The following is a 13,330-nucleotide window of genomic DNA, read 5'->3' as shown; positions in this document are numbered from 1 at the left end:
CATACTCGGATTAAATTTTGTAAGACATCGGTTTAAAAACATAGCGTGGGATAAAATTATTATTGTGCCCTGAGTTCTGGAAGAGGAAAACTTACCTGTTAAAACTACTTCTCGAACTAAATCATTAATGGCATCTCTGTTGAAATAATGGAGCCTTTCCTTCATAAGATAAAGAAATCGTATTTGGAGACTTCGTCACAGAAATTACATTTACCTTACGGCATAACATGTGGAGCCTCAAGAAGATTGGGTCTGGATCTATTCATGTTCTTCACCTACATAAATTACATTAAAATAGCTTAAAAAGACCGTTAAGAAGGTAAACTTTTGATCATGACACAAGTGCACTAACCAAGCATTAAAATGCGGCCTTATTAGATTCAGTTCATATAACATTGAACAGGGTAAAAGCTGTTTCACAGCAAGCAGTTAAAGTCATAGTATTACAAAGATGTCCTTGAAATCAGAAACGAAAAAAATGACCAGCTACCACTAACGTAGACATTAATGATCACACGTTAACTGACAACGTTTGTAAAAACTCTTGTGATCCCAGTGCATAAAAGTTAAATAAGGAGTAAAAATCAAGGAGCTCAGTCAGCATGTTTTACTCTTATGCGTATCTGTCATTGTGTTAAACTAAGAATTTAAAATAGGCTAATTTTGTATATTTTCAATCACTGTGGTTTGACAGAAGTGTCATATTGGGCTGTGATTGAAGGAATTCAGCGGAATGGAGCAGTAAGAGTATTGTCTAATCCAGATAACCATACATTTTGCAGAGAGCTATGCAATTGTGTTGAAAATTCTCAACTCACTTCCAAATATATACTTCAAATTTTGTTTGCTGAACTGTAATGTGTACAGCTACACATACAGCATAAAGAGAGAAGTTTATAATCCCTACCAATTCAGCAGAACATTAAAAAACACCTATTAGCCTTTCCTTTTACAGATTATCTAATTATTAGCATTAAGTAATTGGAAGTTTTTGTTCGATACAGAGGAAGTAAGATACCAATGCAAATGTAATCAAGTGAATATTAAACTACAAATAGACTATCAATACCAGTTATTTGGCGGAAATTAGGAAGGAGAAGCTTTTTATCAAACACTAGCTTCCTTTTTATTTACTTGATTACATTAACTGATGTAATTACAAACAACGTTGAACAGTATTGTTATTATATTAGTGTATAGACTAAGTCCTCATGTTTTTGTTGATGCATAAATTTACTCATGCCACGTTCTGGAAGTTTCTCCTTCTTGATACGCTCTATGGTAGATCATGGATCAACAAATGAAATGAATTAATTGATTCATTGTGACAGGATCCTGACTCAGTTTATCAGAAAGACAAATAGAAAAGTACCAAAAATGTGGTAAAAAGGAAACAGGATCATCATGGTCCACATTTCAGCCACGTGTGTGTTTCTGTGGAGTGTGTGTATAGTAAGCATGTATTCAGTGACCAGTGATGACATATTGATGGATAGCATAGTTTTGGTGTTATCAGCACGGAACAGTAGATAGTTTGAGTGATGATTTTACAATCATCTAAGAAGGAGCGGGCTTCTACCAACATTATTATGGGGCCGCGCAACGTGGCCACGCGGTTAGAGGCGCCATGTCATAGGTTGCGCGGCCCCACCTGCCAATGGTTCGAGTCCTCCATCGGGCATGGGTGTGTGTGTTGTTCTTAGCATAAGTTAGTTTCAGTAGTGTAAAAGTCTAGGGACCAATGACCTCAGCAGTTTGGTCCCCCAGGAAGTCACAGACATTTGAACAATTTCTTTATTATGGATACAGACTGTAAATATGTATGGATGCAAGCTGAATAGATGGCCCTTCGCTCACAGCTCAAGCCAGTGCCACCTCTGGTCACACACATTAAGGCTGTTGCCAATTTGACAAGGGGATCGACGGTATGTCTAGTACGTCCTACATGTCGGTCCACTACTATGGTATGGGCCTACCATTACTGCCCACATTAAAGGTTGACATCTCAACCGTGATCGAGTAGAAGATCGTTTCAAGGTGTGACAGACAGCGAAAACCTTGGGGCACTGATCGAAAGGCTTCTCCCGTTTGTGTGACCAAGAGGCTCCAGGCACAATGTGTTGCTGATACAGTTCCTGAACCAGCTGCAGTCTTTTGTCCCTTTTTGGCAGAAGCCTCTCAGCCCACAAGATCAGGTATTCACAGAGGGTGGACTTGTTGTTACTTGGGAGCACCAATGATAGAAGCGTGCTGGAACCCTTTAGGGATTTGGCTGCCAATAAGGAGAGGAAGTCCAACATACACATGGGAAGAAAATCATTGCATATGTGGAACGAATTCTTCTGGAAGTCATGAAGAGCACAGAGTGCATTCAGCTGCAGGTATTAGCCCTTGTAGGTGCTAATGTCAGGTGTAAGTTTGATTTGGAACAGATTATCTCCGGTTTCTGGCGGTTATGTGAAGTAGTAAAGACAGCCGGTCTTAGTTACGAGATAAAGGCAGAATTTACAGTCAATAGCATCCTCGACATAACCCATTGCGGACATTGGTACAGAGCAGAGTGTAGGGTCTGGATCAGAGGCTCGGACGCTTCTGAAACCGTGTAGGCTGCGATCAGTATCCACTTATTGCTTGTTAGTCCAGGGGTTCATTATAGGCAGCTAGACGGGTGACGAGGACTGTATGGAGTGGAATGGTTGGTTTCTGTTTAAGAAGGTGTCGGGAGCGTACTGCAAGGGCTTCACTAAAATGGTGCAGGTCAAACACAGGAAGAGGGTAGACCTGACAACCATCGCTGTTATATTTGTAAATTGTCGTAGCTGTGTTGGGAGATGACCAGAGATCCAAACAGTAACAAAAAACACTGAAGTGGAAATCGTCAAAGGGACTGAAAGCTGACTAAAGCCAAAGGAAGGTAAGTTCTGTGGCTATTTTTACTAAGATCCTGACGGTTTTCAGGAAGGACAGATTAAAATCAGTTGGTAGGGGTGTGTTTATTGCTGTTGGAATTAGAGTTTCTTGTACTGCAAGTGAAGTTGATAACGTCTGTGAGTTAGTATGGGTACAGGCTGTACTTGGCAACCAGAATAAATTAATAACTATTTAGTTCTTTGGATCACTCAACTTAGATGGTATAGTTAGTGAAAGATAACTTGAATCTCCTTTCGAAAAGTTACCCTACTCATACAATTATTGGTGGTGAAATCAATCTGCCCTCCATATGCTGGTGAAAACACATGTTTAAACTTGGTGATCGCCATAAAACATCGTCCGATATTGTATAAATGCTTTCTCCGAAAATAATTTTGAACTTTCAGTTCGCGGCAAATAATCCTGAGCAAGTTGGCAGCTTCATGACGGATATCGGGATTAGTGACTCCAACGTCTTTGTATCGATACTGAAAACTGTAACATCACATTCACCAAAAACAAACGCGAAACATTTCTGTTTAAGACAGCATATAAAAATTCGCTTGTGTGCTCCCTCAGAGACTGTCTTTATTCTATCCATTTACATTTACATGATTACTCTGCAATTCACAATTAAGTGTATGGCAGAGGGTTCATCGAACCACCTTCAAGCTATTTCTCTACGGTTCCACTCCAACAGCGTACGGGAAAAGCGAGAACTTAAATCTTTCTGTGCGAGCTCTGATTTCTCTTATTTCATTATGATGATCATTTCCTGCTATGTAGGTGGAAGACAAAAGAATATTTGCGCATACGGAGGAGAAAGTGGGTGATGAAATGTCACGAGAAGGTTCCGCAGCAAAGAAAAACACCTTTGTTTTAACGACTGCCACCCTAATTCACGCATCATGGTCGTTGCACTCTCGCCCCTATTTCGTGATAATACAAAACGAAGTGCCCTTCTTAGGACTTCTTTGATGCCCTCCGTCAATACCATCTGATGCTGATCCAACACCGCACAGCAATACTCCAGAAGATAGCGGGCAAGCGTGGTGCACGCAGTCTCATTAGTCGATCTGTTGCATTTCCTAAGTGTTCTGCAAATAAATCGCAGTCTTTCGTTTGCTTTTCCCACAACATTGTCTACGTAATCGTTCCAATTGAAGTTATTCGTAATTGGATTCCGTAAGTGTTTAGTTGAATTTACGGCCTTTAGATTTGATATTTATTGTGTAACCGAAAGTTAGTGGATTTCTTTTAGTACTCGCGTCTATAACCTCACACTTTTCATTATTTACAGTCAACTGCCACTTTTTCCACCATAGAGATATATTGTCTAAATCATTTTCTAGTTGATTTGGTTCATCTGATGACTTTAAAAGATGGTAAATGACAGCATAATCTGCAAACAATCTAAGAGGGCTGTTCAGAATTTCTCCTAAGTCGTTAATGTAGATCAGGTACAGCAGAGAGTCTATAAAACTTCCTTGGGAAACGTCAGATATTACTTCTGCTTTACACGATTACTTCCCCGTCAACTACGAACCGTGACCTAGCCGACAGGAACCCACGAATCCAGTCGCACGACTGAGACAATACTCGATAGGCACGCAACTTGAGTAGAAGACACTTGGGGGAAACGGTGTCGAAAGCCTTCTGCAAATCTAAAAATACGGAATCAGTTTGACAACAGTCCAAATTGTCGATGTAAGCATAAACAGGATGTGGCATACATTCACAGAAATAGTATTGAGCCAATTTAGAAATTTATACTTAAGCCATTAATAAGTCCGGGAACAGGTCCCAAATGGTACACAAAGTAGATCAGGATACTGTTGCAGAAGCAATGAAAGAAGCGTGTCAGATTTAAAAGAATGTAAAACCTGCAAGATTGGCGATGTTTTACAACTGCAGGTTACATTGATATTTTTACACATAGTACTAGTTTTGAAGTAACTTTGAATAGTACACTGTTACTTGTTATGTATCCAACAAGAATTTTCACTTCTTTAATTCAGAAATTTAGGGCGGACTTCAGTGCGAGGAGTGCTTAATGAGTTCCAAAACGAAACTGTCTCCTAATCCGGCAGAAAACCCAAAGAGATTCTGCTCGTATGTAAAGCACACTAGCTGCAAGACACGATCAGCACACTGGCTGTAGGATAACGATGGTAGTGTTATCGATAACGTGCCACTAAAGTATGGTTACTAAACATGATTTTTCAAAATTCTACTCCAAAGAAGGCGAAGTAAGTTTTATAGATTTCTACTGCCAACATGAGTAACTTAGAAGTAGATGCCCGCGTTGTAGTGAAACAACTTAAATCGCTTAATAAACGGAAGTCTTGCAGTTTTAACTGTATATAAATTACGTCCCTTTGGGAGTATGTTTCTGTAAGTAAGTCGTGAAAAAGAGTCCATTCCTAAAGATTGAAACGTTACACATGTCACACCAGTATATAAGAAAGGAAACAAGAGTTATCCGCTGAACTACAGATCCATGTCATAGGCGTCTATTTTCAGTAGGTTTTTGGAATATATGCTCTGCTCGAACATTATAAATTATCTCGAAGAAAACAACCTATTGACACTTACCCAGCACGTACTCAGAACACGAAGGAATGAGTACTGTCACCAGGGGATGTCAAAGTGATTCCATATTTCCAATTTATTCAGAAGGCTTTTGAAACTGTTCCTCACAAGTAGCTTCTAATCAGATGCTGTGCTTGTAGATTATCGTCACAGTAGTGTGACTGGATTTGTGATTTCCTGTTAGCAAGGTCGCAGTTCGTAGCAACTGACGGGAAGTCAGCTGACGTTCCTTAAGTTACAACGCCCGCTCCACTCACCACCACCTACCATCATGGTATGAGTGTCTGAAGATGGTAAAAAACTGACTGAATCCAGTTACCATCAAAATAAATGTTTTTTCGGTCGAAACTGCCTGTGTCCACTTTTAAAGTATTTTTAGCCAGAACCCTGTTCTCGACGGTAAATATTCTGAAAATTACTGAAGGGAAGTCATCGAGTAAGACATAAATGACATCTGGCGTTCCCCAAGGAAGTGTTATCCCCCCTCTGCTGTTAGTTCTCGATATCATCGGTTTAGAAGACAATCTTGGCATCTCTCTCACATTGCTTGCAGATGATTTCTGTCGATTACCGTCCAGTAAAGTCATAAAGCTAAAACCAATTGATAAAAGACTTTTACACGATATATATGTGGAGTGAAAAATGGTAACAAACTCTAAACAACACGAAGTGTGTGAACGTCCACATGAGCACTAAAAGAAATCCGTTAAATTACGGTTGCCGATTCATCACACGTATTTAAAGGTTAAATTCAAATAAATGGCTAGGAATTAGAACTACTAACAAAAATTGGAACGAAGTCATAGAATATGTCTTGGGGAGCGTGAAACAAACGCTGCGTTTTATTGAGAGAAACCTTAGATGATGCAACTGATCTACTAAAGAGCTTATATTACGTCTGTCTACTTCTGCAGTGTTACTGCATGCTATCGGATTCTTACCAGAGAAGACAGACAGCGAATACGGGGAGAGAGTGTTACGGATATGAAACGCAAGTTTAAGTGGAAATCATTAAAACAAACAAATGCGGCGAGATCTTTTCGTAAAATATCAATAACGAACTTTCTCCTCCAAATGTGAAAGTATTTTGTAGATTCCCATCTACTTAGGGAGAAATGACAATCACAGTAAAATAGGGGTAATCAGATCCTGCTAGCCACTTAAATGTGATTTGCAGAGAGGTGGCTAATTATTCCGGTTAGCCACACCTCGTACATGTGTGAGATGATGGATCGAAATAGCATGTTAATGACTATTACATTCGATAATCGCACATGGAATTCAAATGATAAATATGTCCGTGATTTTGATGGCACTACTAACTCTCTGTGATTTTTTTTATATTCTGGTTTGATTTCCTACGTGCTGCAGTGACTGTGTACTGAGACAGAGAAGAGACCATTCGTGGTGAGTGGGTCCTCGACGGAGGATGACAACTGCACCGCGGGGTGACCCCAGGGGACGCAGGAGGCGGCTTCGTTCTAAACTGGACAGAGCGCTCGCGGCCAGATGGTGACCTAAAGCGAAAGGATAGTGCGGCGAGCTGGAGGAGCGGCACGGCAGACAACGGAACCTACATAGCCACGGAACGATATCCTGAGACTCCACTGCTGCATTAAAATGCAGCGCCCCCCCCCCCCTCCACCCACTGCCCTCCCCCCATTCCTGACCATAGCAGCGTGACGTGACAAATCTTGAAACCTTCCTGGTGGGGTGAGGGACTTTGTAGAAACACCGTCGGCGTCTCTGAATTTGCGCAAGCAGAGCCTTCGATCACTGATAATATCATTAGAAAATATACCAAAATACCATCAACCTTAATTATTGTCACCTGACTGGAGGCCCGCAAAGCCAACAACAACAGAACTTGGATGATGATTTTCTTTTCGCATTTCCACGTGGGAGAGAAGGCGCCATCGCAAAAAACATAGCGTTCACTGGCGGATGTCCTGTCACGGAGCTTCTGAGTCGCGCTTGCTAACTGAGAGGAGGGGGGTTATAACTGAATGGATGGAATAATTAGCCGCAGAAGGGAGGATTGCAGTCATTACAAAATATACCACAGACCAGTAAATGTAGCGACTGATCGAAACACTTTAGAGGTGTGGAAAACAGCTGCAAAAGTGAGTCAGGTTGTGTTTCTGGACCCTTTGCTTAGGACGATGTAGATTTCAGAGTACTTCAACTTGGGACGCAGAAAGACAGAGGAGCTTTTGGCGGCGGACTCTAGAGTGAGAGAAACACTTACACTGCTAGCCGAAGAATTGGGCTGCATACTTTGGAGAGGCCACTCCACCTGGGACAATAGGTTCTGGGGCTAGACACAGGATACCTTCTGACTATGGTAACAATATGACGCAGGAGCACCATACCAGAGCTTTATGAGCGTTAATGCAGTGAATTTCTGAACTTAGGGTAACTCTCGACTGATAGCGTTGCACTAGTGTTATGCTTGACTTCACTGGTTGTCATTCTTTCGTCTTGTAATCACTGCATACTCTGTGCTTAACTCCGCAATTGAATTCCAGAGATCTATAACTGGCGTGATAAGCTTGCTGTTCCCATCCCCCTCAGAAGCTTGCATCCATTAGTTCTCATAATCAATTTCGATTACCCACGCACTTCTTGTTTTCAGTGAACCGTTGGAAAAAATGCCGTATTCCTATCATTTAAGCTGTACCGTTTTTGAAATACATAATGAAAATATTGTAAATATCGATTTTCCTTTCATATTTAATGATTCCCTCCCCTCTCTTATGCAGACTTAATAGAACGTTAATTGAGACCCGCTCAGGATACAATGTTTAGGACCACAATAGCTTATCGCACTGTTTGGACTCCATTGTGAAATTTTATTACTCAACACTGGTTCCTGATGGGCGATCTGTTACTGCGCAGCAGCGAACAGGTTATTTACAAAATACAAGTTTGCAGTTCCTCACCGATTTAAGTGTTCGTGTTTCCCATGTGGTATTCAAGATTGGGACGTTAGAGCAATACAAAATTGTTGAGGCTTTCGTCGCCATTTATTGACGAACTATCTGTTCAGTTCTGTCTCGAGTTCGTTGCCCGACATTCATCTGATGATTTTTCTGACGTTTCATCAGCACGAGTGGCTGGCATTGTCAAAGTATCACCCTCCATTGCTGATGGTGGACTGGAGCCCAGCTCGCGGCCGTAGACTGTATCTACTTGGCCCAACAACATCCAAGGCTTCTCCACGGTCATTTCCGGTGCGGTTCTCGTGCTACCTGCGACGGTCATTCGCTGCAGCACAGGAAGCCAGTTCTTCTCTACAGCCACATCTTACGTGTAGTCGAATTTTACTACGTGGTCGGTCCCACACAGCGCGTGCTATGCCACGTCCGAATTCATCACCTGCCCCAACTTGCAATGTCGCTTCTGTTCTGTGATCCTCGTATTGATTCATCGTCCAGTCATTTCAACATAAACTTTTCCGCATGTGCGTGGTATGCGGTATATTCCCGACACTGCAAGTGGATCCCTAAATCTTTGCAGATCTGGGACACTCTTTGATCTTCTTTGTCGGTTTGTAAATAATCTTTACGCCGTGTTTGCACAATATACGGCCGATTCTGTCGGTCACTCTGGAAATATATGGCAGAAAGGCCGTACCCGACATTTCTTTCTCTGATTTGTCACTTCGCCGAGTGGTTGGCCTGTTATATTTTTAATATAACTTGTGGAATATCCATTGCTTCTCAGAACACTTTCCAAGTGTTGTATTCCGCGTCTGAGGAGCTGCTGTTCACATATTCGTTTTGCCCGCTTTACGATGCCTCTTTTTTTTTGCTCGGGTGGTGATTTGATAGTTTGTACAGGTATCGATCTGTGTGTGTTGGTTTTCGATACACACTGTTTCGCAAATTTTCACCACCCCTTGTGACCAGCACGTCTAGAAATTGTAGTTTTTTGTCCTGTTCTACTTCCATGGTAAATTTTATGTTGCCATGGAGGCTGTTCGAGTGTCTTAGGAAGTCACCGAGCGCTTCATCACCAAGGCTCGATACGACGAAAGTATCATCGATGTATCTGTACCACATCTTAAGTTTACAAGGCGCGAAGCCCAGTTCCTGTGCTTCGAAATGTTCCATAAAGAAGTTGGCCACCTGTGGCCTGTTGGCAGCGGCTTCCATATCCACATCAATTCACCGTGAATCATACTGTACGCGCTTTCCGCGAATCATTTCACACGGATTACACTGTAGTTTTACTCGAGGGATCGAAGATCCAGTTGTTGCATCACCATCGCCGAATGCTACATATTTAGTGATGACATCATCAACGAAGAGCCAGAATGAATTTCGGCATTATTGAGGGATCCCCTGACCGCATCTTGCTATTTCTAATTTGTTTAACGACCTGCGACTAAGACTTTTGTAATTTTGACTGCTACCTGACTCATTTTAAACACTGAATCACAGTTGTCAGGCATCTACTTCAAATATATAAGATTCCGATACTGAAAATAAAAATTGTCTTACATGTCTCCAACGTAGCCGAGCACCAGTCCTAGAATTACGCCAGCGTTTTGTGCGTAGAACATGACGTCACTAACGATGTGGGCATCGTCACAGACCCAGTTCATTTGCGATGGCGCCGTCAGGGAGAACCAAGTATCGTCGTATACCCAGCCATGTTGGCAAGGGATCGTTGTTACGTTGATGACGTCATCGATATCACTTATGTTGTGCATCATACACCTGCTGAATCTGTTTCCTATCCTGTGTCGAAGTATGAAATCCATTAGCAAGCATTAGTATAAATGTATGAAACATTGGCATCATTTATTAAGATATGCCGTTGAAAATTGAACATAGTATATATAAGAATGAGGAAGAGAACAGCAGATAATCTTCAGTAATTGGTATAAATTACCTTTCACAGTAAAACTTACTTGGGAACTGTAATATTCTTCCATTCATCAACTGTGAAGTTAGTGTTTTCTTTCCCGGGTACGTAACACCAGTGATCAGGAGTTTGCATGGCAAGATGGAAGGCGTACACGCTCAGCAGGTTGACAAATGGACCAAAGCAATTAAATATGATATTCAGTCTAGTCTGGAATTTTCCTCTAGAACCTAATAAATCAAGGACGTCTTCAAACACTGGCGCTACCTCTCGGTCAGCGTTGTCTGTAGTACTCTCAATCCCCACCTGCAACACAAAGTCGGTTTTATAATTTATTCTCTAAAGACTCCAAAAGAATATTCTGTGAGTAAAACTTTATTTCCATTGTTAGAAAGACAAATAGCCACAAATTATAAACACTAACTACGTACTTGAGAAAGGCACTACCACAGCAGTACCCGTCACCCACCAAGTTAGTGGGTGCATACGAATCGTTGGCAGAGTAATTCCACGCAGCAGCGTCACAGATAAAACAACGGTATGAAGAATTTTCTAGAAAGTGTATCTAAGAGTTTCGTAGGAGAAAAATGTTTGAGTAGTTCTTTCATTTCGTACAAAGGCGAGCGGGATCAGTTTTGAGATTCGTCACTGGAGCAGTATCGTTTTTGTGAATCAGTGAATGGTGCTATAGAAAAATGTTGAAAATTAGGTGGACTGATAAAGTGAGGAATGAGGAGGTTCTGGCAAGGAAGGGTACATATAGTAGAGGAAAACACTGACAGGAAGAAGTGGCAGGATGGTACGAGATTTGTTAAGACATCAGGGAATATCTTCCGTGGTACTAGAGGAAGTTGTAGAGGGTAAAACTGTGAAGGATAACAGAGACTGAAATACATCCGACAAATAATTGACGACGTATGTTGCAAGTGCTGCTCTGAGATGAAGAGGTTAGCACAGGAGAGAGATTCGTGGCGGGATGAATCAAACCAATCAAAGATTGATAAAAAAAAGCTTTCATGGTGGAATATAAAGATAGCTGAACGTAAATCAAAGCCTTAACCTGATGGTTAAAAATGTTATTTTTTTAACTTAATATACTAGAGTCTCTGTCTATCTCAAAGACCCATAGAGAGGAAAAAAATGTCGGCTTGGTCCTCTATCCGAAGACTGGTTTAATGCAGCTCTCCAAGCTACTCTGTCGTATTCGAGCCTCTTCATCTCCGAATACCTATTCCAACTTTCATCCTTCTGAATCTGCTTGTTGTATTCATCTCTTGGTCTACCTATACGATTTTTACAACCCACGCTTCCCTCCAATATTAAATTGGTGATCCCTGGACGCCTCAGAACGTGCCCTACCAACCGATCCCTTCTTCTAGTCAGGTTGTGGCACAAGTTCCTCTTCTCCCCAATGCTATTCAACACTTCCTTATTAGCTACGTGATCTACCCATCCAATCTTCAGCATTCTTCTGTAGCATCACATTTCAAGAGCTTCTATTGTCTTCTTCTCTAAGCTGTTTATCGTACATGTTTCACTCCCATACATAGCTACACTCCATAGAAATAACTTCAGAAAAGACTTCCTAACACTTAAATCTGCATTCAGTGTTAACAAATTTCTCTTGTTCAGAAACGCTTTTCTTACCGTTGTCAGTCAACGTTTTATATCCTCTCTACCTCGGCCATCATCAGTTATTTTTCTGCCCAAATAGAAAAACTCCTAATCTTATTCCCTCAGCATCTTCTGATTTAATTCAACTGACTTCCATTATCCTTGTATCACTTTTGTTGATGACATCTTATATACTCCTATCAAGGCACGGCCCATTCCCCTCAGCCGCTCTTCCAAGTCCTTTCCTGTCTCTGACAGAATTACAATGTCATCGGCAGAACTCGAAGTTTTTATTTCTTCTCCCTGGACTTCAATTCCAACTCCAAATTTTTCTTCGGTTTCCTTTACTGCTTACTCAGTGTACAGACTGAATAGCATCGGTGATACGCTACAGCCCCTGTCTCGCTTTGTCAACGACTGCTTCCCTTTCATGCCCCTTGACTCTTATAACTGCCGTCTGCTTTCTGAACTAGTTGTATATCTTCTCACTCCCCGTATTTATCCCCTGCTACCTTCAGAATTTCACAGAAAAAATTATCAGTTTCTATTCAACATGATAGCTGATATAGTAGAGTCTCGATAGTTCGAGGGGAACGGGACCAGGACCACCTCGAACTAATGAAAACTCGGAGTATCGAAATTTATGGCGGAAAAAGAAATAGAAAGACTTTGGAAATAATACGTGCGTTAAAAAGTGAACTTCATTGAAACGAAGTGTTTACAAAGGCATTTACATTGGCAGAAGAAAGATTTTTACTTATGTCCGGTAAGAACTTACTTCCTGAAACAATGGTGGCATGTCATTCCGCTCGGCTATATCACGCCACCGTCTGAAGAACTTGGTGTCGGTTGGTGCCACCTCTGGCTGCTGTTTCACGTAGCGCATGGTGGCCCCAAGTGCCACACTGCCATCCTCGGTACGCTCCCAGCCCCACCACCCTCAGCACTTCCACAGTGCGTTAGTGTATTAACCATCTCACTTAAAGACGAGTCTGTAACTTCCAACTGTTCGTCTGAAGTCAACCACTCAGTTACAAGCACATTTTCTGTCTCTTCATAGCCTGGCAACCTTCTGATTCAATCACACGACGGATGATCGTCCTCATCGTCAAAATCTGCATTATACCTTCTTTCCTGTAGCATTCTTCCCCGTGATATAAAAATTGTATCTGACTATGTCGCTCTAAGACTCATTGATCCAGTGCACAACGTCCTCTACAGTCGTTTTCTTTAAACCTCCCACAACGCTTACTGTGTTCCGAACTCACAACTCATTGTAACAACCGCCGACGGTACTTTTTCTTGAGGCATTCCTGATCCATCAGCTGAATCAAACTGGTAA

At 41.6% G+C, this 13,330-nt stretch overlaps 1 protein-coding gene across 1 annotated transcript in view; it reads right to left on the bottom strand.

The window, feature by feature from the left end:
* LOC126252449 (solute carrier family 22 member 7-like) overlaps positions 1–12,874 on the bottom strand; it is a 156,932-nt gene extending 144,058 nt beyond the window's left edge. Inside the window, exons 1-3 of the mRNA XM_049953343.1 lie at positions 12,767–12,874; positions 10,421–10,680; positions 10,008–10,247 (exon numbers count right to left, since the gene is read on the bottom strand). Coding sequence (XP_049809300.1) covers positions 10,008–10,247; positions 10,421–10,680; positions 12,767–12,874 — 608 coding nt within the window. The remainder of the gene's footprint in view (positions 1–10,007; positions 10,248–10,420; positions 10,681–12,766) is intronic.
* Positions 12,875–13,330: the final 456 nt, after the last annotated feature.

The sequence above is a fragment of the Schistocerca nitens genome, chromosome 4, assembly GCF_023898315.1.
Source record: "Schistocerca nitens isolate TAMUIC-IGC-003100 chromosome 4, iqSchNite1.1, whole genome shotgun sequence".
NCBI classification, from domain to species: Eukaryota; Metazoa; Arthropoda; class Insecta; order Orthoptera; family Acrididae; genus Schistocerca; species Schistocerca nitens.
Note: the sequence above shows the minus strand (reverse complement) of the source record. Positions and strands in the feature narration are given on the sequence as shown.